This window comes from Protopterus annectens, chromosome 1.part1 (genome assembly GCF_019279795.1).
Source record: "Protopterus annectens isolate FY-2018-M chromosome 1.part1, PAN1.0, whole genome shotgun sequence".
Classification (NCBI taxonomy): Eukaryota; Metazoa; Chordata; order Ceratodontiformes; family Protopteridae; genus Protopterus; species Protopterus annectens.
The window spans coordinates 109,020,099-109,041,901 of NC_056726.1; the positions used below are offsets into that span (position 1 = coordinate 109,020,099).

Genomic DNA, 21,803 nt, shown 5'->3' on the forward strand with positions numbered 1-21,803 from the left:
ACACACTCAGAGGATTGGCAGCTCAAAGGGACCATGTTCTTAGGTGATTTCTCAAGGATTACTATCATTTTAGTGTTGAAAGGGATAAGGCAATGACAATTTCAATGAGACCAGAGCAGGGGAAATCACTGGTTCAGAAAGTTTAAAAACCTTTAGTAAAACGGAAGAAGATCAAAGAGAGTCAGGAAACCTCTTTCATTTCTCCTTTTCTTTAAATATCTCTGTCTCTTTCTGTTTTTGCTTTTCCTTGGCTTCCTTCTCAGCACTTTGGGATGATGAGATGAAGACTCACTAGCTAAGTCTCCCTGGTGGCATGCAGGAGGCCTTTTAATCCAAATTCGTTTCATCTGCCAATCACAGAACAGGGGCTGACAGACTGGCAAATAAAACATTGAGCACCTACATGCTCAGGTGTGAAGCAGACAACACACTGTTGATATGGGTCCGGTGGTTAGATTTTGTGCTTAGACTTTACATTTCTTGTGAAATCTAAAGCAATTTCTATTTTACTAAGCAAATTATAAAACTATAAAAATTTAGGAGCACAACAATAATAAAGAAGGGAAAAACTGGAGATAGTGCAGTTATTATATATGCGCATGACAGCGTATACACACACACACACACACACACACACACACACACACACACACACACACACACACACACACACACACATGTATTATACATACACAAGCTTAGAAAGACCTGAGAGAGATAAATAACTGCAATTAACTGAAATAAAGTGAATTAAACTGAAGGCTGCAGACCACAAAAAAGAGAACGCTTACAACAGACTGAAGTCCAAAAATATTCTTGTCACACAACAGAAACAGTGAAAGGCTTAGATAGGCCTCTGAGAAGGATACAGGAGAAGCTACAGAACAAATTAGTGAAAACTGTCAAAAGGTGGTAGGGATGGGCAATAATCAAGTCTAGCATCACAGAAATGAAAAGAAGACAAAAAACCTTTAAAATCATAAAAAAAATTCCAACAGAAGGAGCGCTGGTGGATGACATCTGGTGAAGGAGCAGCTAATAAGATCTGAGGTAAGAGACGACTCTCACAGTACACTGGTAGATGGCAAAGTTCGAGCACTGGAGAAACATCTGTGTGAAAAGTTTGTCAGCTTGGATCTGCCACAGTGGAGGATAACCCAACCACTGACACAAAAGTAGGGGATAAAATTTAATCTAACAGTTACCAATATTTATGAAACAAGGAGTTACTAGCTCTCAATAAAGAGAGCTGACAAGACAATAATAGGACTGTTGTGTGCAGTTTTGAAGACTTTATTTTTATTAGTGTGCAAGAAGTTAAAAGTCTGTACAGAGAAAAATAACAAAGGAACATGGTCCTTTCCAGAAGTCGTACAAAAACAAGGTGATAAGATCTCAAGGTACTTGCATATTATCGCAACCAGATTGGGGACCAGGCATAACTCCTGATGTTATCGTGAAACAAGGGTTTTATAAAGTGAACAAGGGGATGTGGACTGCAAATCACTACTGCTTTAACTTGTCTGTAACACAGGAACAGGAATTTGCATCCAATTCGTCTTCCCGGGACCGTCCTTTAGTGCTGCGCCTTAATACAAAATGAAATGAACTGGGCAGATGAAAACGTGCAGCACATTTTACATTACCAAGCACATATTCTTCCATAGTCAAAAGGAGTCAGGATAGGGTTTACTCTTACTGACTATTCCTGTAGGAAAACAAATTAACCCCAATACACAAGTCATTGCAATGCATGATAAAACACAGGGATGCTACCCTGTCTTGAGCCCAAGCCTGTTAGGCAGGATCGCAGTGCTGTAACCCCCAAAAAAAAAAAAAACACTTTAAAAATAAGAGCTGAAAGCACGGAAGAAAAACGGCTTCCACACCTTATTTCAGCCCTACAGAAAGTCACAGCAAAATAAAACCTTTAAAAATGCACATATCAAGAAACACATTAATGAACAGCCTGAGTACCCAGTGTTAGAGGCAAACTGGAACTGTATACCTTAACCAATTCTTAGCCTTAGTTACGGCACTAAAGGACATAACCCGGAAGGCGGAATTGGGCCAGTATTCCTGTCCTTGTTGCAGAACCGAGGTGATAGGAAATTGATTTAGACTTTAAACAACCCTTGCCAGTGTAGGATAAATGACTTTTGGCATAACATTAGGAAGTAGGATGACTTCCAAACCTGGTTGCGATAATACGCAAGTACTGATCTCAGTATATACAATCTCAAAGAATACAGAAAGAGCTGGTATGACAGATACATGTAGTAAGTTAAGGTAATCAAGAGATTAAGAGTGCACACGACTTCTAAACGAGGGTAAAGAAATATACTATGTGAGCCGATTGAACTAGTGTAAGTGGCATACAGAGCTAAAGCACTGACTATAGCCCAGACAGTAAAGATGTGAAGGCCCATCCTGAAAGAGGGGGGAACAGAGCAGGCTGCACACACTGCCACTATCCCTCAGAGGAGGGGCAATGATGCAGAAGAGAGGTCTGAGGGCAGCTACCAGGCTCTCCAAGTAACTGATGGGTGGCTGGGTGGTACTTCTAACTGTTTTCAATGCCAAGCTGCTGGCAAGAGAACAAAGCACCCTTGGGGCTGTCTGAATAATGTCTCCTCCAGACAGCTTTTGCTTCAACTCCAGGTTGAATTCCAGAGCATAAGAACAAAAGGGCATTCTTGATAAGGGGAGGCTTGATGTTCAGCAGCCACAGAGGCATAATAACATAAAAAAGTGAGCAAAGTAAAATGTAGCACACAAGAGAACTGGGGCTGCAAGTAGGGAAACTATGTTAAGTAGCTCAAGAAACAGTTAAGGTCATTCATGAGGCCAAGGCAAGCATATAAAGGAATTAGGCTGAGGAAACGAAATCTGAGCATACAATATATTCAGATGTAAAGGAGAACACATAGCACTGTCAAATACAAGAGTTACAGGAGAAGGAAAGATAAAAGTACAAAAAAGGAGGATACCAGACTTGTATATACAAAGAGCTCTTTTTTAAATGTACCATTTACAAAAGAATGGCATGACAGAATACTAGTTTAGGGCAGGCTGATGAGCAAAAAGGAAGACAGAGGGGCAAGTGGAGAAGTAAATGGGTAGGAGGTAAATAAATAATTCAGTTCTACTTGAAGATGCCTAACAATGGAGAATAACAATGTTGTCTTAGTATTAAACAAAAACAAAGCTATCTAAACTGTTTAGTGCACATATAATCCAAATTCTTCCAGACAAGACCAACACTGTTGCCTCTGCTTGCAGATGTTGTTGTTGTGTCTTTCGGCTTTTCCCGGTTAGGGGTCGCCACAGCGGAACTCCGGTCTGCTAATGATTGGCAGTTGATTTTTATGTGCTGAGTTGCCAGCCCTAATGCACAACCTTCAACGAAGGTACGCCCATTCACACATGTCTCCATGCAGAAGACGCTCTAGCTGAGAGTCGAACCAGTCAGCGTCTTACTGTGAGGCGACAACGCTACCGCAGCAACAGCTGTCTGAATTATTTAACTGAAAAATTATTTGCTTGCATTCCACAAATGAGAAGAAGGTTTAAATTCTGCAAGAGCACTAATTACAGTTTTATAAAACACCCCCATTTGCTATATTTTCTTTTTCACAAACACGTTGTTTGTCTGCCCTGCTAAGGAAGTCTTCTACTGTTGCTGCCATCTCCACTTTTCCTTTCACTCAATCAAACTACTGGTCTGAGTTCTCAGTTAGCCAGAGAGTGAACCAATAGAAATAATTTTGTAATCGGGAAGACCTACACTACCTCAGACTGACACCTTCCATTTTTAAAGGAAAGCACCACATGCCAGTCATATAAAAGCACTTCCATACAGGAAATGGTTAGACTGTCCACAAAAGCTTAGTCTAGTGACAACAAATAAAACAAAATACTCTTACCTTCTTGTTGAATCAAGACGTTGACTGGCAGTAGTCTCAGTCCACCTGGATATAAGATACTGTGCAGGAAGCGCTGATAGCAGCAAACAAATCTGCAGGGCTGCAGCTGCATTAACCTGAGGCATTCCAGCAACAGATTGTCAGTAGGAAAATTTTCACGTCCTAGACACTGGGAAAAAGGTCATATAAACTTAGTTAAGATTATGATTATATTAAGATTCTGAAGTAAATGTTGCAGATTTCACATCTTTTGTTTTGTCTGAAATAAGCCTCCATACATGTCACTTACTGATCAAGAGACCTTCCAAGGGAAGATTACAGAGTTTATTAGCTCTTTGATCCAGCACAGGTTACACAAGAAACTTAACATACTGTATTAAGAAGGAGCAGAAAATAAACTAGTCAATAAGGGGAAGATGTAACTGCTCACAGTGCACTTGTACAGTCATACCAAACCAGTTTTCCTAAATATATTGAACCGTCTGGAATGTGCTGAACAATTTCCAGACAAAATATACCAAGAAATACTAAGCGCTTCTACTGTGCATAAATCATGCCATGCCACACACTTTTAAAATGTTTGCCGGACAGCTTACCTCAGCAGATTAAGGCTACGAATTGCTAACAAGCTTCATCATGTAGCATTACAACAGTTACTTCCTGCATGCTGTGTGACTTCAAGTAAACCATTTAATTAGAGAGTACTCCTCAGTCACCGGTGAGAACAGGCACTTATCTAGTGGTATTTTCCAGTGAATAAATGAATAAAAATAAATACCTGACTAATTACGGGTTGAAACATTCCAGCATCACATAACACTTGTATCTTTAGTAACATGTTAGAAATGCTACATCTAAAGAAATCCCAATCCCTCCACACTACATGCTCTAGAGACCTCAACCTCATTACCACAATCAACAGAACGTGCTGGGGGGACAGGGTCATATCCCAGAGACTGGTTATGCTCTGGAACAGACTTCCCATACATATCAAGCAGAGTACCTCACTGGCCCTCTTCAAGAGAAATCTTGATGAGTGGATGGGAAATAGAAAGTTCACCCTGGGGATCATTCCAGTGGCTCTACTTGATAAAGGCACTAGGAACTAATGTCGGGCGGCACAATGCCAGGGCATGTCTATGGGCTAGGCTTGTAAAGGCTCCAGGGCCATTAGCCTAGTACATACCAATGAACCTATGAGTTTAGACACACAGGCATTTGCTTGGCTCCTCGCATAAACCTTAAAGGACCAATATAGGCAGAAACTAAAAAAAGATAGAAATATTTATCTTACCATGAAGTTTTGTACAATCCAATTTTGCCATTACCAGGGTTAGTATTTATTACAAAAATGTAACTGCTAGCCAACCTTCAATGCCCTCATGAAGACGAACATGCTGATGTGATCTTGTTTTTTCAGAAAGCTATCCATGGCCATACTGCATATAAAGTAGCAGATGGTGAGATTACAATGCCTTACTTTGTCTTTTGTTTAGAATGGAATACTGTAATAAAACAAGAGCAAAGGGCAAGAAAACAAATAAGTATACAAAATGTAAACCAAAGGCTTTCAGAGCAAGCTTCCCTGGAAGCTCTTACGACGAAACCTCAATCTGACTCCCTTACAATAAACAAAATTGCTATTTCTCAGCTCCTCTCACAATTTTGACATAGTTAATTCCTTTGGAGTCAAAAGCAAAAATGTTTGCTTCTTAGTCGTATGTAAAACTTAAAACTTCAAAAAACATTTAAAGTTCAACACTGTAATAAAACAAAATGAAAGAAAAGAAAGCAATATGTGTGTACTCTATAAACTAAACTTTCAAACACAGGCCGATACTCAAAAACACACAATACAATGTGCTACGCAAAACTGTGTAAAGAGAGGAACTACGCAAGGAAGGGCCATTTCACAGGTAACACCATTACATAATAGGTGAAACTGTGCAGCTGGCATCATATGCTAATGACCATAATATGGAAATGAGCCAAAATTATGCTAAAGACTACAGCTGCAAATGCACAAGGATAAACTGTACGGAGTTCTGACTCAGAAACACACAAGGATTTTGCAATCAGTTATGGCCACCACAGAGATGGCCACACAGATTTCTTGGTGAACTGGGAGAGAGACCACACTATAATGGTAGGTGTAGCTGCTATCTTAGCCAAGCAGCATAGGTTACAGGTGATTCTCACAGCCAGCATCCATAATCGGGTACATCACTGCCCTCTACATCGCAGAAGGCTCCAAACATGCAAAACACATCATCACCTCCAAAAAAGAAACATGGTAGACAGCTATTGTGTGGACAAGACACCATAACTTTTGCTTTAATTACAGCATTCAGTCTTCTTGGGTACACACCTGCCATCAATTAGAGAGAATTTGATTAACCCCAAATAAAGTTCAGCTGTCCTAGTGGGATTTTCCTGACATTTACTCAGTTGCCTGCTACAGCAAAAGCCATGGTTCACAGAGAGCTTACAAAACATCAAAGGGATCTCATTGATGAAAGGTATCAGTCAGGAGAAAGGTACAAAAAAATTTCCAGAACATTGGATATACCGTGGAATACAGTGAAGACAGTCATCAAAAAGTGGAGAAAATATGGGACAACAGTGATGTTGCAAAGAACTGGACATCCCTCGAAAAGTAATGATAAATGTGCTGAATGTACCTCAAATAAATACATTATAAAACCATAAAAATGTAATAAACAACCCAAATACTAAGAGTACATATAATGCCTACATATGTAGTTATAAAATATAAAATAAACCTAAAATAATAAGTTATGACCACAATATACTGAACATGCACATGACTTGGCAGTGTATGAATGTATATGTTTATGTGTCAATATTGTAAAATTCAAATATAATGAATGATGTAAAATATAATAATAATAAATGTAATAATAGAGTATAGTCGCCATCGTGGATAATGATGATAAAATAATGATGCAATTTGGTTTTATAATGTATTTATTTGAGGTACATTCAGCACATTTATCATTAGTTATAAGACTACATCCTTTAGATATGTTTCAGTCTTGTGTGTTTAGGGTGGGGGGGGGTCATGTTGTTGTCATTTTGCTGACATCATGTATTTTTGCGAAATGGACCAATAGTACTGAAATGAGGGAATTTCAAATGGTTTTAACAGAAGTAAGTGATGTTTCTTATTGTCAGAAGAAGTCTGTCAGTGTGACAAACAACAGCGCTTACCTGGATTACTTATTTTTACTTATTGTACTTTGGATTATTCTAATTAAAAGGTTTTCTTTGCTGCTAGACCGGATTCTACTTTTCATTTTATCTAGTCATTTAGAAAGCTGAAGATAAAGAGAAATTTTGCCTTTCAACACGACAATAACCCCAAGCATACATCCAAATCAACAAAAGAATGGTTTCACCAGAAGAAAATTAAAGTTTTGGAATGGCCCAGCCAGATCCCAGACCTAAATCCAATAGAAAACCTGTGGGATGACCTGAAGAGGGCTGCCCAAAAAAGAGATGCCCCCACAAACTGACAGATTTGCAGCACGTTTGCAAGGAAGAATGGGCAAATATTGCCAAGTCAAGATGTGCCATGCTGATAGACTCCTACACTAGAAAACTGAATGTTGTAATTAAATCAAAAGGTGCTTCAACAAAGTATTAGCTTAAGGGTGTGCACACTTATGCAACCAGCTTATTGTACATTTTTTTTATTTTTTTATATTTTTTTCCTAACAGATTTGTTTGTTTTTCAATTGAATTGTACAGATTACAGGTCATATTAAAGGTCAGAAAAGTTTTGAAATAATTTATTGTGGTCTCATTTTTTTATATCACAAAAACCTAGCATTTTAGCAGGAGTGTGTACACTTCTTATATCCACTGTACATATCTATTTCTATATCTATATATAAAGCTAAGAATATGGCCTCAATGGGCCCTGATAACATCCCAAGATGCCTCCTAAATAAGCTAAAGTATGACTTATCAGGACCCTTAGAGTCATTATTTAAACTACTTAAAACAGGCTTTGTGCTACGTGAACGGAGGAGGGAGACAGTCATTCCTCTTCATAAATGAGGACCTTCACAGATTCTGGAAACTAGACAACCATTAGTTTGACTTGTCATTTGCAAAGCCTTGGAAAGAATTATCATGGAAATTATCAGCAAGGACATAGGAGACCTCCAGACATATCCCACTTTGGCTTTATCAAAGGACGATTATGCTTACTGAATCTGGTGGACTTCTTAGAAAAGGTCACTATGCCAATGGATGAGGGAAAAACTGTGTAAACTGCCTACTTAGATCTGGCTAAGGCATTTGACACAAGACCCCACTCACGCATTGTCAACAGACTTACAGAACTAAGTATAAACCCCTTTATAACATGTTGGATAGCTAGCTGGGTCACTGATAGAAACTAAGTGGTTAGGATTACAGAGGCCACCTCCACAAAGAGGCCGATCACCAGTGGCATCCCCCAGGGCTCTGTGCTTGGCCTACTCTTCTTTGGCATCTACTTCTCAGATGTCAAAACCAATGTCAAAGGTCTCTGGCTAACCAAGTTCTCAGACAACTGCAAACTGGCAGCAGTTACTGAATTCTCCCCAAGATGAGAACATTCTTCAGGAAAGTCTAACACATGGCTTGGTGCCAAAGCCATGGCTTAAAATTCAATACCAAGAAATGCATTATAGTACCTTTTGATAAGTCTGCCACCCCGGGTAACTACATCATCAATAAAACACTCTCTAAAGTTAATCTACTAGTCAGGGATCTGGGAACTCATACAGATAGCAACCTAGCCTTTGACCAATGTGTGTCAAAAGTTGTAAGAAGATCCTTCTATGTTGCTTAACTTATAAGCAATGGCATGGCATCTAGGTCCAGAGAGGTCATCATACCATTGTACATGTCCCTCATCAGGCCAATCATAGAGTATAATGCCCCCTTTGGTATCTACCTGACCAGACATGTGCAGCAAGTGGAACGTCCACAAAGGTTCCTTACAAAAAGAATACTTGAAGTAAACACAATGTTCTACGCTGATCATGTCAAGGCTCCAATCTCTTTACTCAGTGTCATACAGGCTTTTGAGAGTTGATCTTTGCCTCCCATACAAGGCACCCCTGAACCCGGTTTTGATGAATCATTTGCACATCTGCAAAAAAACAGCATCACAACTAATAGATTAAAAGACCTAAATTTTGTTTGCAACATAAATAGGACATGTTGGAGAGAGTGATATGTTTCTCAGAGAATTTCTGTTCTCTGGAACAGGCTCCCTATCTTTGTGAAGCAGAGTTCCTTCCTCTCCCTATTTTACTGCAACTTGGACCAATGGAGGGTTAATTGGAAATTTACCCTCGGTCTGGGTCATATGTCTCTGATGGACAGAGGTGGTCACCCCTATAAATCAAATCTGTGGGTCACATGTGGGTTGCACGGCTAGTCTTTTATTAAATGCCCTAGTGGTCATTAGCTTAGCATACACCTATGAACCTATATATATATATATATATATATATATATATATATATATATATATACATGTTTTTTTTATACTTGCAGCATTGCCTATTTTTGCAGTGTTGCTACTTTGTTTAAACATTGTATACTGATTTTATACACACTCTGTAATGCATTTCTTGCCAATTTAAGATGACCTGTTCTACCACCCATCTTACCTCCAAGGACTGCCACTAGTGGCATGGTAGTAACTGGCCAGACAGTAGATATTTTGTTGCCATGCCTTGTATTAGATGCTATGTTCGACCCAATTGCTCGTCTTCCTACACTGCCCCATTGTTAGCCATACACTGGCCATTCATACACGAGGTCCTGGTCAGCCTACCCAGGATCATTCTTCCACTGTTCATTCAAATATCACCAGTCTGTACCAGTTATATCTGGCATACCATGGACATGCAAACAGGCTGCCTACTGTTTACTGGTGGCTGTTCTTTTTCAATATTACATTACTGCCTCTTGGTGTCTGTAGCCCATGCTTATGAAATTTGGACTTTTGTGGCTGTGTTTCCATGGCATGGTCAACATGGTGACAAGTAGGCCCTCTCCTGTAGGCAGAGTCTACCAACTGACTGCAGCTTCTTTGGGCACAACACATGACACCTTAGGTTTTTCCAGCCAGCTTCAACATGACTGATACAATCACTCTTTGAAATGCATGCACTGTTCACATCTCATACATAAAAGGGTCTGATTAGGCAGCATTTAACCTTGTCCCTTGTGGCACATTGCTTGCTCTAGTAACCTTTGGCCTGGCAGGTATATCACATTTTGTGACCACTGCAACAGCATTTTACTCCTAGAGGAACTATTGTGCTACACAGTGTACTACATGTTAGGGATGATTATTGTTCCATTTTTGCTTTAGTTTCTGTCACTTTTTTATCAATATATTTTGTTTGTTTGTTGTCCACAATTTCTCTCCATTTAAGTTTATATCTTATGTAATGCCTGCCACAACTGTGGTAGCCCCTTCCTGAATCTCAGCCAATAATTTCATCAATAAACTCACAACAGTGCATCAGTAACAGCATCCAAAGAAGAAAAAAAATGCAACTCCAATAAATGCTATGGAGCAATGAGCTAACAATACTACATAGTAGAAATGTATAGCTGCAGCATCATCATTAAAAACAATAAGAACACAGGACTAGTTCAACTAACATCTGGGGTTGACTCAGAAGCAATAAACACACAATGCAGGATGCTATGTTATGTGTGTGTGTGTGTGTGTGTGTGTGTAAGATCAGGTATCATTTAAATGTACAAAAATACAGTAATCTCTTTATATAAGTCTAGAAATGCAGCCATATTAAAGCAAGCCTTCACAGTGTGCATACAGTTTCAGTGACTGCACTTTAAATCAGTGAAAATAACCTGTCAAGAATACCGATAAGAACAGAATGTGCAGTACATTTAAGTACAAATACATTTTTTTGTATGGTCCAAGGGTTAGAAACCAAGGCTAAAGAGGCATGTAGAGATTTGCAGAGTTTTAGTATTATTAGGAAATTCTTCAGACACAGTCAGTTAGTTTAGTTTGGAATATGTAGAAAGTTACTGCAGTACAGACACTCAAGTATGAGTGCAGAAGTCAGGTCAAATATGCAGCATTCCAGAATATCAAGAGGAAAGGAATATGATGAATATGAATGCAGATGCTAATAACTATTTCAGTTTATTAGCATTGTTATTGAAGACAGTATTTGGATATTGACATCCACCTCCACTGTACATAATAAAGCATTCTTAATGGAACTACAGTGTGTGCAAACTTTATTCTGAAAGGTACAAGAATATTTGACCTATTAAGGAGAAACTGGCACCTGTTAATCACAAGTTTGAGTAATTAACAGATAAATACATTCACTCCAGTCTCATTCCAGTTTCTTCCAGTTATATCCAGTTCAAAATGAATGTCCTGCAGTCATATCAAGTCTTAAAGTGCGAACACAACCAGTGGTCTACAGTTCCATAAAAAACACTACATGATCCGTAGATGAAAGGAAAACATCATAAACAAATAACATAATGTGGCATGCAAAGTCAGCAAATGGTCCACTACTCACAGTTCAGAAACTTAAAGGAGGAATGAGATGGTGACGTAAGGCAGGAACAGTACAGCTTGCAAGATATACTGTCAAAACAGTATCCCTTTCAGTGGTGTACTTCACTACTGGAACCAAAATGCTTAAGTACAGACTGTACATAATAGGAGAAAGTGGACAAAAGTAATAAATCTTAATTAAATTCAAGTTATTTTCCATCTTGTTATGTACATCTTTGATGTTTTTACATTAGTGTAAATAACAAATCCAACTATGAGAAAATACTGCAGTGTCCATGTAAATAATATAATGAGCACTGATACAATAAACAAACTTTAATTAAATGATTAAAATATGTGCTTAAAATCATAAAAAACTTGAAAGGAGAGAGTATTCCCCTTCTAGAATAACAAGAGGGAGACTCACTTACACATATGTTAACACAGGAGCCTCTTTTTAAAGGACAGAACCATTTCATACACCCAAATCAGGGGTGTACCAATTCTAAAGCACTGCAACAAGGCAACTAAAGGATATCTAAAAAGAGGTGTCAAGTCAGGCATTTAAGCACCTAAAATCCCCTCATCTACTGACCTGATGCACCAGGCAGGGGAGCAGGAATGCTGCATCTCTTTCAAATAAACAGGACCCCACCCAGATCAGGTAGGACACATAAGTTGAGAGTAAGACCCATAAAAACACATCAGGCCATAGGCAAAGGTTGGCATAAATTACAAAGCTAAACACTGATATGGCATGCTCTAAAAGTACAAATCAGTAACCTGGATGCAGAATTTTATACTGACTGTAGGCAGACCAGTTTAAAAAAATGTCAGCCCCAGGCAAAAGGCACGGCAGTAATCCAGCCAGGGCAATGCTAGAGTATTAATCACTGTCCCAAAGACCCTGGCTAGGTTCTTTAGATGGGAGTAAGGAGTCCTAATGACAGATAGTATTTTGTCCTTTAAACCCCACTCTGTTAAGGTCAAAGCCAAGATTATAAATGTGAGAAACAAAATCCATTGTATACTCCCATATACAATAGAATGAAACAGTAGAGGAAGCTAAGATGGACACAATGGGGCTTTGGTCTTAAACAGAAGAAATTTCAAATGATTTATAAAAATCCACCCAGAGATTAAATCCAGATAGTCATCCAATGCTGAAAAATCAGACACATTGTACAAAGGAAGAGATACACTGGACCATCGCCCATGTAAGACTGATGTGAATTACCTCTCCTTACAGTGCCCCGTCCCAAGTGGCAACAAGTACAAAGTGAATAAGGCGAACCAAAACTGAACCCTAGGCTACACCGCAATCCAGTGGGTAAAGACCTGAAATATTCAGACCAGCTACCACATAATTAATACATCTACAGAGACGAGAAGCAAACTACTCAATGACTAAATCAGATAACCCTTAATGCAACTGCAGATGCTTTATCAGGATTCCATGATTCAAAATATTTAAAGCTGTAGATTATGCAGAACCAAGTTGGTGTATTTACATTACTCTCTTGCCATCAGGAGGTCATTAATCACCCTCTAAAGACAATAGTCTCCATAGACTGCTTTGATGGGAACTTGAAATGACAAGGATTCAGCAAGCCATGAATCACCACATGTAAACATAACTAATATGTAGACCACCTTCTCAGTTACCATCCCAATAAATGGAAGGTTCAAGACTGGGTGACAGTTCTGCAGAAGGTTCACATCCAAAGTGAATTTCTTGAGGACTGATGCAATCAATGCCTCTTAACAGAGATGGAAAAACTCTTGGTCCTCAATGAGTAATGTCACTACAAGAGTTAAGCCTCAGCAGGTTAGGATTTAAATGACACAGGAGCAAATGATTTGCTGAAACCACAACCATGACTTAGCCTAGCCTAAATCTGGATCACCTGCCTCAGACAAGCTGCAGTGTGTAATGGATGAATCCTGAGAAAAATATTGCATTATCATGGAAGTTAACAAAGTAGCATACAGCATTCTCACACTCAAAAGAAGAATAAAACTCTACTTGCAGACAGACACAGCTATATAAAGAGTCAACTACCAAAAAATTTTCAGATGGATGGCTGATTCAATACAGATCAAATCGGACATAAATACAGCCTTTATTTGGGAGATCTGTGTGAGGTTTTGAGCATGCCCATCCAGAAGAAGCTCATTATAGATAATGTATTGACCTACTTCATCTTTGCTCCAACCTTCTCCCCAGTCTATGCTTGCATCTAAAATCATAGTCAAACTGTGGAATTCCAAGATGGCTTGAACATTGAGCAACAGACAGAAGAGCTCTCCAAGGAAGAATACTGAGAATTTGTTTTAAAAAAGGCCAATGGAGAAGAAAGGAGAAAAATCAACAAGAACAACAAAACAAATAAGGAAAATCTCTGCCTGGGAAGAGACCTGCAGCTTTTCATCAAAAAGCAGTTAATCTTTCAGCTTCTTTACAGGAAATGTCTTCCAGTAACTTAGGGGAAAAATAAATCAAATTCATTCAGAAGTGTTTAAAAGCAATGAAAAACTGGGGGAATATAAATTCAAACAACAAAAGGCTGGAAAGTATAGAAGAAGCTTTAAGTTGCTATAAAGACAAGCTGATAAAACTGCAGACATCACAGGCTGAAATAAAGGAAAGGCTGGCTGAATATAAAACTTATCGAGAATTGTTTAAAAAATAGCATAGTTAACAAAAACTGAGATTTTCTGCTTTACCAAAGAAACTGGAAGAAGAGACTGCATTGATTTTATGTAAATGGACTGGTATTCACATCACAATTTGTTAACTGAAACAGCATATTGGGTGTATGCTCCAAATCTGGCTTTGAGAAAGAAGTCAATGCCTACAAAGTCAAAACAGTAAAGATGCAGCCACACCAAACAAAAGAACTGTTCCTGACAAAACTGTGACAGAAGGGGAAAGTATCAATAACTGAAGACAGCTGAGCATTTGTGGAAAATTACTATTCACTGTACAACAGACAGAAGAGAAGCAAGTTTATCCCTGCAATTAAAGAATGTCAACAGGAAGTTTCTATATCCAAATGTTTTTAGATTTTTTTCCCTACAGAATCAAAGACAATTTTGGATGTAGAACAGCCTGAGGAGAAAATAAAAAAAATGTTTATACTGCAAATAGTGCGTCAGCAAGTTGACGAGGACTCTGTTTCTCATTCCTCTAACAATAGTAAAGACCACAGACAGAACTTACCAGTAAAGCCTTTTCCACACTGTTCTAAATAGAAAATGACAAGGTGAGAGGAAAAAGAAAGGAAGTGCCCTGAACTTGAACCAGATACAAATATCACGTGGTCGGGATGATGAGGAAGACGACTGGCAAGAATGTGAAAGTAGGAAATAAATGTAAGAACTGTACAATGTCATTTCCATAAATATAATTTGGACATGAGAACAGTGTTTCTGCTATTCTTACTTTGTCAATGTTTAGATGGATAATGAAGGGACTAGGTATGGAACTGTAAGTAAAATAATTTAATAAATAGAACAGAAGTTGTTTCAAGCAAATCACATTAAGACAACTAACAGTATTAAGAGTGGGGAAAAACTTTCTGATATATGGGGAATCTTTTTGGAGTTTCAAAATTATTACAGTAAATTAAAAAAGCATAAAAGGAATAATAGAAGTAAATACACTAAGAATTAAAACTTGTTAAAAAATGAAGAAAAAAACTAAGTTCTGAATGTTTATTAAAACTGCTAAGTTTTAGAGAGGGCAAGATTAAGAACTAAAAGTAAATAAAGTGCTGGGTAGAAATGGTATCCTTTCTGATTTGTATAAACTTTATCAGGGAAAAATGTAAATATTCTTCTTAACATTTTCCAACAGGTTCAAGAACAAACAGGTACTACCATCTAGCAAATATTTGGATTGAATTTCTTTCTGAGACTGGTTTCATAATGGGGACACAGATCTGGTCTCTCTCTTTTTTGCTATTTACTGTCTGCCACTAATTTAAGCAAACTCAATCTGAGGTAATTTAGAGAGGAACATTATGGTCAGAGCTTAGCTCAAGAGTTTGGAAGGCGCAAATTGAAGTAAATGGTCAAGTCAGTTCTGAGGCTCGGAACAAAGCCCACAATCAAGGATTGTGTGAAGACTGACATAAGATTACATATTACTCAATTAGTTAATGATGATCAGACAGGATTTGTACTATGCAGACAGACACAAGCCATTATAAAAAGAATTTAACTTTAATTATGTAAAAAAAACAGGAAAAAATAAATTGCTATTGTAAATTTTGGTATAGAAAATGCTATTAAATCTTAACTGGGAATTTCTTGGTTTTGATAATAGAAGAACTAGAATTTCCAATTTATTCTTTTAATTAAAAACTTTACATTCCAGTAATAAAGCTTACATTAAAATAGGTTCATTTTTGTCACAGTCATTAAAAGTAAAGTACACTTGTGTAAATAAACCTACCAAAACAGTAGATGTCCAGATGATCACTGCTGCAGTAGCCACAGATAAATGGGTTAGATCCTGCAAGGACATAAGAGCCATCCAGCTTCCAAAGCTTCATGGCACATTCCAAGTACCCAAAGCGTTAGTTTGAGCTGAGCAGACTAAAAAGGCAGGTTTGGGTGCCAAGCCCTTTAGAGTTTTCATGCCTACAAGGAGAAAGAGGCTGAGCCCTGAAAGAAAAATCCTAGGGAAAAAAGTGTCCACATCCTGACATAAACACCACACCAAAAAACATAGGGGATAGAGCAAGGGAGCAGATAATTGCAACAGTGGTCATTCAAACATCTACTGTTATGCCTTAGCTATATGAGTAGACTGCCCTAGCTTGCTACATTTGGGAGGTGCAAGGAAAAGGGTCCAAGAGCCCCTACGGAATGGTCCTAGCAAAGTATCATCTAGACCTTGAGCAGGAATCAAGCTTGTAGTGCTTTGTAAAAATATATGTACAGAGGACTATGTTGCCACTTCTGGAATACTTCTAGAATATAATCTTTTGAAAAAGCCATAGATGAAGCCAAGGTCCTGGTAGAATAGGTTTTGTCCCTGCCTGGAATAGTTTTGTTGTGGTGAGAATAACAAAAGGTAACAGCCTGAGACAACCATTTGGAGATGGTCTGTTTTGACAGAGCTTGTCCCATCTTCACAAGAAGTGAACAAGTGATCCCCAGATCTGAAAAATTTTGTTCTGTTAAGGTAGTACCCAAGTTTTCGGTGGATATCAGAGTTATGGAGTTTCCTTTCTCTCTCATTTTTAGGTTAAGGAAAGAAATCAAGGGGATGGACAGCCTTGCTTAAAGTGAACTGGGATACCGCTTTAGTCATAAAAGAAGGATTAGTTCTCAAAGAAGCCGTGCCTCTCTGGAAAACAAAACAGGGTTGACTCACCATAAGAGCTCACAACTCAGCTACTCTTCTTGCTGAGGTCAGAGCAATCAGTAAAACAGCCTCCCATGTTAAGAACCTCAAGACAGCCAGATGAGCTGGTTCAAATGGAGCAAATGTTAGCTTTTCTAACAGAAAATTAAGATTGCAAGGAGAAGCCACCAGTTTTCTTGTAGTTCTCTTATATAAAATCCATTAAAAAAACATTTTCAACTGAGAATGCTTGAAATGGGAATCTCCATGGGCAGACATACTGAAATGGCCAATAAAGGAACCCTGGCAGAGAAGTAAGAAAGACCAAAGGATAGTAACTCACACAAATACTGTAAAACCAGAGAACAGCTAGCATTGAATGGGTGCTGGTTATGCTGCTGGCACCAACTAGAAATCCTTTTTGATTTGTTACTATAGGATATTCTAGTAGCAGGTTTTCTTGCTTCTATTAGTACCTGCTGCATGTCCTCAGTAAACAGGTGCCTAAAGGAAATTAAGACTCTATCATCCAGGCAGTTAGCTGAAGTTGATTGGGGTCAGGGTGTATCAAAGATCTTTGTTATTGTCTGAATACATCGATTCTGTGAGGAAGTTGGCTCTAATTGCCCCTGGCCATTTCCAAAAGAAGGGAGCACCACTGTTGCCTGAACCAGAAGAGAATCATGACAATGATCTTGGGGGGGAATTCTTCTGAATCTTCAAAATTATCCTGAATATCTGTGGAAAGGATGGAAAAGCATACTGGTACATCCTTTCCAAGGAAAAGAAAAGAAAAGAGTCATCTGTCTTCCAGGCCTTCTTGAGTGGATCCATGGAGCAGAATCCTGCCAGCTGATTGTTCAGACAGGAGGCAGAGAGCACTACTTGAGGAACTCTTACACAATACTGATGGATTTACTGCATATCAAAGTCAGATGGCTTTGGAAATATTTGGGCTAGAGGTCATATTGTCTTCTGCAACATCAACAGAAAGGTTTGGAGGGACAGGTCTACCTCACAGAGAACAAGAAAAAGTAGAAAGGTGAACCATTATGTTGACCAAACTCAGAATCCAAATGTAAATAATGCCACTGAGGATCTGATCACTGGTTAAAAATAATAATTTTTATTAAAATAATAAATAAAATGACTGAGCACTTTTGTCTCAACAGAGAGACTTCAACAGAATAACAGAACAGAGAGATTTCAACAGAATTGGTTCTCAGGTCATCAACTCATTTTAAATCCTAACAAAACCAAATTGCTCATATTCTCACCAACCTGTATGACCCCCTCCCCTCTCTTCTCTGTTAAATCTTCCAGTGGCACAGTGATATCACCAGATGCCCATACTAAGCTTTTAGGGGTCACTAATGATAACTCCCTTAAATTTGACACCCATATCAATCAAACTATTAAAACTGTCCACAAAAAACTTGGGTCCCTCTATAAGGTCAGAATTTTCCTTACCCCACACGCTAGATCTACAATTGCTCGCCCACACCTACTGTTGACCCTTTTCTATGCCTCCCCCCTACTCACTAACTTAAACAAATCCACTCTAAGCAAACTTGCAGTCTGCTATAATCATACAGCTAGATTTGCCACAGGTATGGCCTACAGGACCGATCACTGCCTTAACTTGAAGCACCTGGGGTGGCCAGAATGGACTAACCTATTTCACTATAACCAGCTCATAATAGCCCATAAAATGCTTCACCACTCTGATAAAACGCCTGGTCTCAAAAGCATCATTAACCCCTACAGTAACTTGCTATCACTTCGATCCTCCAATAAACTATTGGTCCAAACATCTAAATCCAATAATGCTGCTGGAGAATCACTATCCTCTAACTATGTTGGAAAAATCTGAAACTCTCTACCTTCTGTTCTCACTCTAGAACAATCTGTCTCACAATTCAAAAAAAAAAATCTTAAACTGTATCTCAAATCACATTGGCAACGTTTCTGTTCCAAACCAGATTAGCCCTTTCTCCACTCTCTGAAATGTTTACATCTATCTAATGTATGAATGTTAAACCTATGCAGAATGCATAAAGAAACAGACCTATTTCTGCTGTCTTAACCTTTGCTTCCCTGTTTTTACGTATGTATATTGCATAGTATTCTCACTAACCCTTTGTATTGTCACTGTCTAACTATCTGATAATGTGTTTTAGCTGCCTGCATAACAAACAGACCTATTTCTGCTGTCTCAACTATTGTTTCCCTATTTAAATGTATATACATTACACTGTAACATACCTATTTTTACTGAACCTTTGTACTGTAACTGTCTAAAATTCTTATAATATGTTTAACTGCTCGTTACTAACCTGGAGCTTTTCTCCCCAGGCCTCTGCTGAAAATGGACATGTATCCAGTCGGACTCTCCCGGTTAACACATGTAAAATAAATAAATAAAATAAAATAAAATAACATGAGCAAATAAGCCAACACTTTTTGTATTGTTGAAAAGGCAGTGTTTTGATGCAAACAGGTGCACAGGATACTTGGTGATTAAATGAACTTTTCTTTACAAATCTCCATTAAATGACGTTTCATATGTTATGTGCAAATCTATTGGTAAATAAAGTAAAGTGGTAAAAACAAAGTAATATATTTACAATCTGCAAGCTCTAACATTAAGTATTGGTGTAATCAATACATATTAATTTAAACCTGGAGGAAAAGTAGCACAAAGTCTAAACTGCCCAGATAGGTTCTCTGTAAGTAAGCCAGCATTTCCAGTCACCCCCAGTTACCCCCCCCCCCTTGGGATTAATGCTAATGGCTAATGGTTTCTAAAATCCCAAAGGGAAACTTTTTAAAACCAGAATAGTCTTTAGAATGTTTACATAATGTGTTGGTTTCTTTGTGGTTTGTAATATCATATATGTGTTCATAAATTTGTGTTTTACCTATATAATACGCTGGACACTGATCACACTTTGCTAAATGAGCAACCCTAAATATATTGCAGTTACCTTTTTTGGAAACGTAACATGACTTTTAAGAATGTTGTCCAGTGTAAGGGTTTGCACCTTTGTCTGCAACAATACAAGAATATGTCCCCACTTCTTGGGGTAAAATACCCAAAATTTTATTTTCAAATAATTGTTTGAAATTTCTGGCTGTTTTGGTAATAAATGTTGGTGCTACCCCCACCATATTATGAATGTCTTTACTAACTTTAAAAATGTTCCAGTTATGTTTAACTATATCTCTAATCTCAATGGAAAAATGGTTGTATCGGATGGTAAATGCTTTTTCATATTTCACCTCACCAGTATCTTGGAGTGGCTTACTGAGCCCCAAACCTAACAGGGTTTTTTGAGCAAGTTGTTAACTAGATTCTCTGGATATCCTCTTATAATAAACATATATTTAAGTTTCTTAAGTTCATCCTACACCTCTTCATACTGGGATGTCATTCTTGCAACACCAATAGCCTGACCTTTTACCAGCTTTTTATTTTTTTTTTGAAAAAAAAAAAAAAAAAAGACGACAACTAGAAAAGTGTAAGTAGGCGTTGCAAATTTTCTTTTCTGTAAATATTAGATTTAAACCTCTGTCCTGTGTGGTAGCCAGATAAAAAGAAGTTATGTCTAACCATAACGTTCCATCTGTGTTGTTGATCTTCGTTCATTCATTACTGATGGGTTATCGGTTCCGTCCTCAGAACCGAGCCGGACAATATCAAGCTCGCGTCAGCCAAAAACTCTTGAGCCAAGGTCCTACCCAGAATGCTCTGCTCACTGTTACCTCAGATTGAGTTTGCAAGTTGACAGATAAAAGTAGAGGCTACCTCTGGTCATAACAGACCTACAAGAAAGGAGTACATGAGATCAACCAAGAACCTCCGGATGGGGGAAAACGCCTGGAATCCTTAATGTCGCAAGTGAGCGATGACCACTGCCATGCATTATGTGAACACTCTGGAGGCTGTAGAGAGACCGAAGGACAGGGCTTGAAACTGGTAGTGACTGGGTCCTATACAGAAGCAGAGGTATCTTCTTGAGCATTTGTCCACTTTTATGTGGTAATATGCATCTTGAATATCTACAGAGTACATCCAATCATCTTCTTCCAGAACAGTAAGGCTAGACTGAACCGTGACCATCCGGAATTTCTCTGTTTTTACAAATTTAGTTTAGTGTACTGAGATCCAAAATTGGTCTCCAGTCTCCTGTCTTTTTTGGCACTAAAAAGAACCTTGAGTAAAAAACGGATCCTGTCTGGTCTGGGGGACCATCTGGATGACCTTTTTTGTAGCAGCTTTTGGATTTCGTGTGCTGCTACTTCCCTTTGACTGGGTGGAACATCGGGTAATATTCTTGATGAGACTGAGCAAAGATGAAAGGGGATGTGATAGCCTCTGGATATAATCTAGTGTACCAAAGTGTCTGTTGTTATCTTTTGCCAGGCAGCAGGGTAGGAGGAGAAATGACCCCCAACTGTTTCCAGAGGTGAGCAGTCAGGCAACACTTCAGGAGTGCTGATAGGGATGGCCAGAGAAGGAATCTCTGAAACTCCGGTTTCGCGGACCTCCTGTGACCTGAAAGGGACATCTTCCATTGGAGTTCCCCCCTCTGCCTCTAGGAGAGAACTCGGCAAGTGCATCCCAGAAAGAACCCTGTGATTTCTTGTGCCAGATCTTTTCTGATTTCTGGAGTAGAATCGCTGAGGAGTGGAGTGTCCGACACCAATGGCAGACAGGGTCTTGCCATCTTGTTTGCATCTTGCCAGCGTATCCTTGACTTTAGGGCCAAACAAAGAAGCGGCCTCTATGGGGGCATTCATGAAGAAAGCCTTAAAGAAGTCCGCAAAGGTGCATCCAAGCATGTCATCTGGCAACTATACCTGTGCCTGCCGCTCTAGCCACCCCTTCCATTGTATGAGAAATAAGGCACATGGAAGAGTTGGGAATAGACTCTGG

The 21,803-nt window shown here is 38.7% G+C and overlaps 1 protein-coding gene across 7 annotated transcripts in view; it reads right to left on the reverse strand.

Annotated features, from left to right (window-relative positions):
• LOC122803960 (F-box only protein 21-like) overlaps positions 1-21,803 on the reverse strand; it is a 1,078,053-nt gene that overhangs the window by 830,290 nt on the left and 225,960 nt on the right. For 5 of the 7 annotated variants that reach the window (XM_044073649.1, XM_044073671.1, XM_044073685.1 and 2 more), the window contains exon 2: positions 3,927-4,095. In XM_044073649.1, the coding sequence (XP_043929584.1) occupies positions 3,927-4,051 (125 nt within the window). In that variant the 5' untranslated portion in view covers positions 4,052-4,095. Of the gene's footprint in view, positions 1-3,926; positions 4,096-5,220; positions 5,303-11,530; positions 11,647-21,803 lie in introns of those variants that run through there. The other 2 variants (XM_044073656.1, XM_044073663.1) reach the window with 2 other exon arrangements.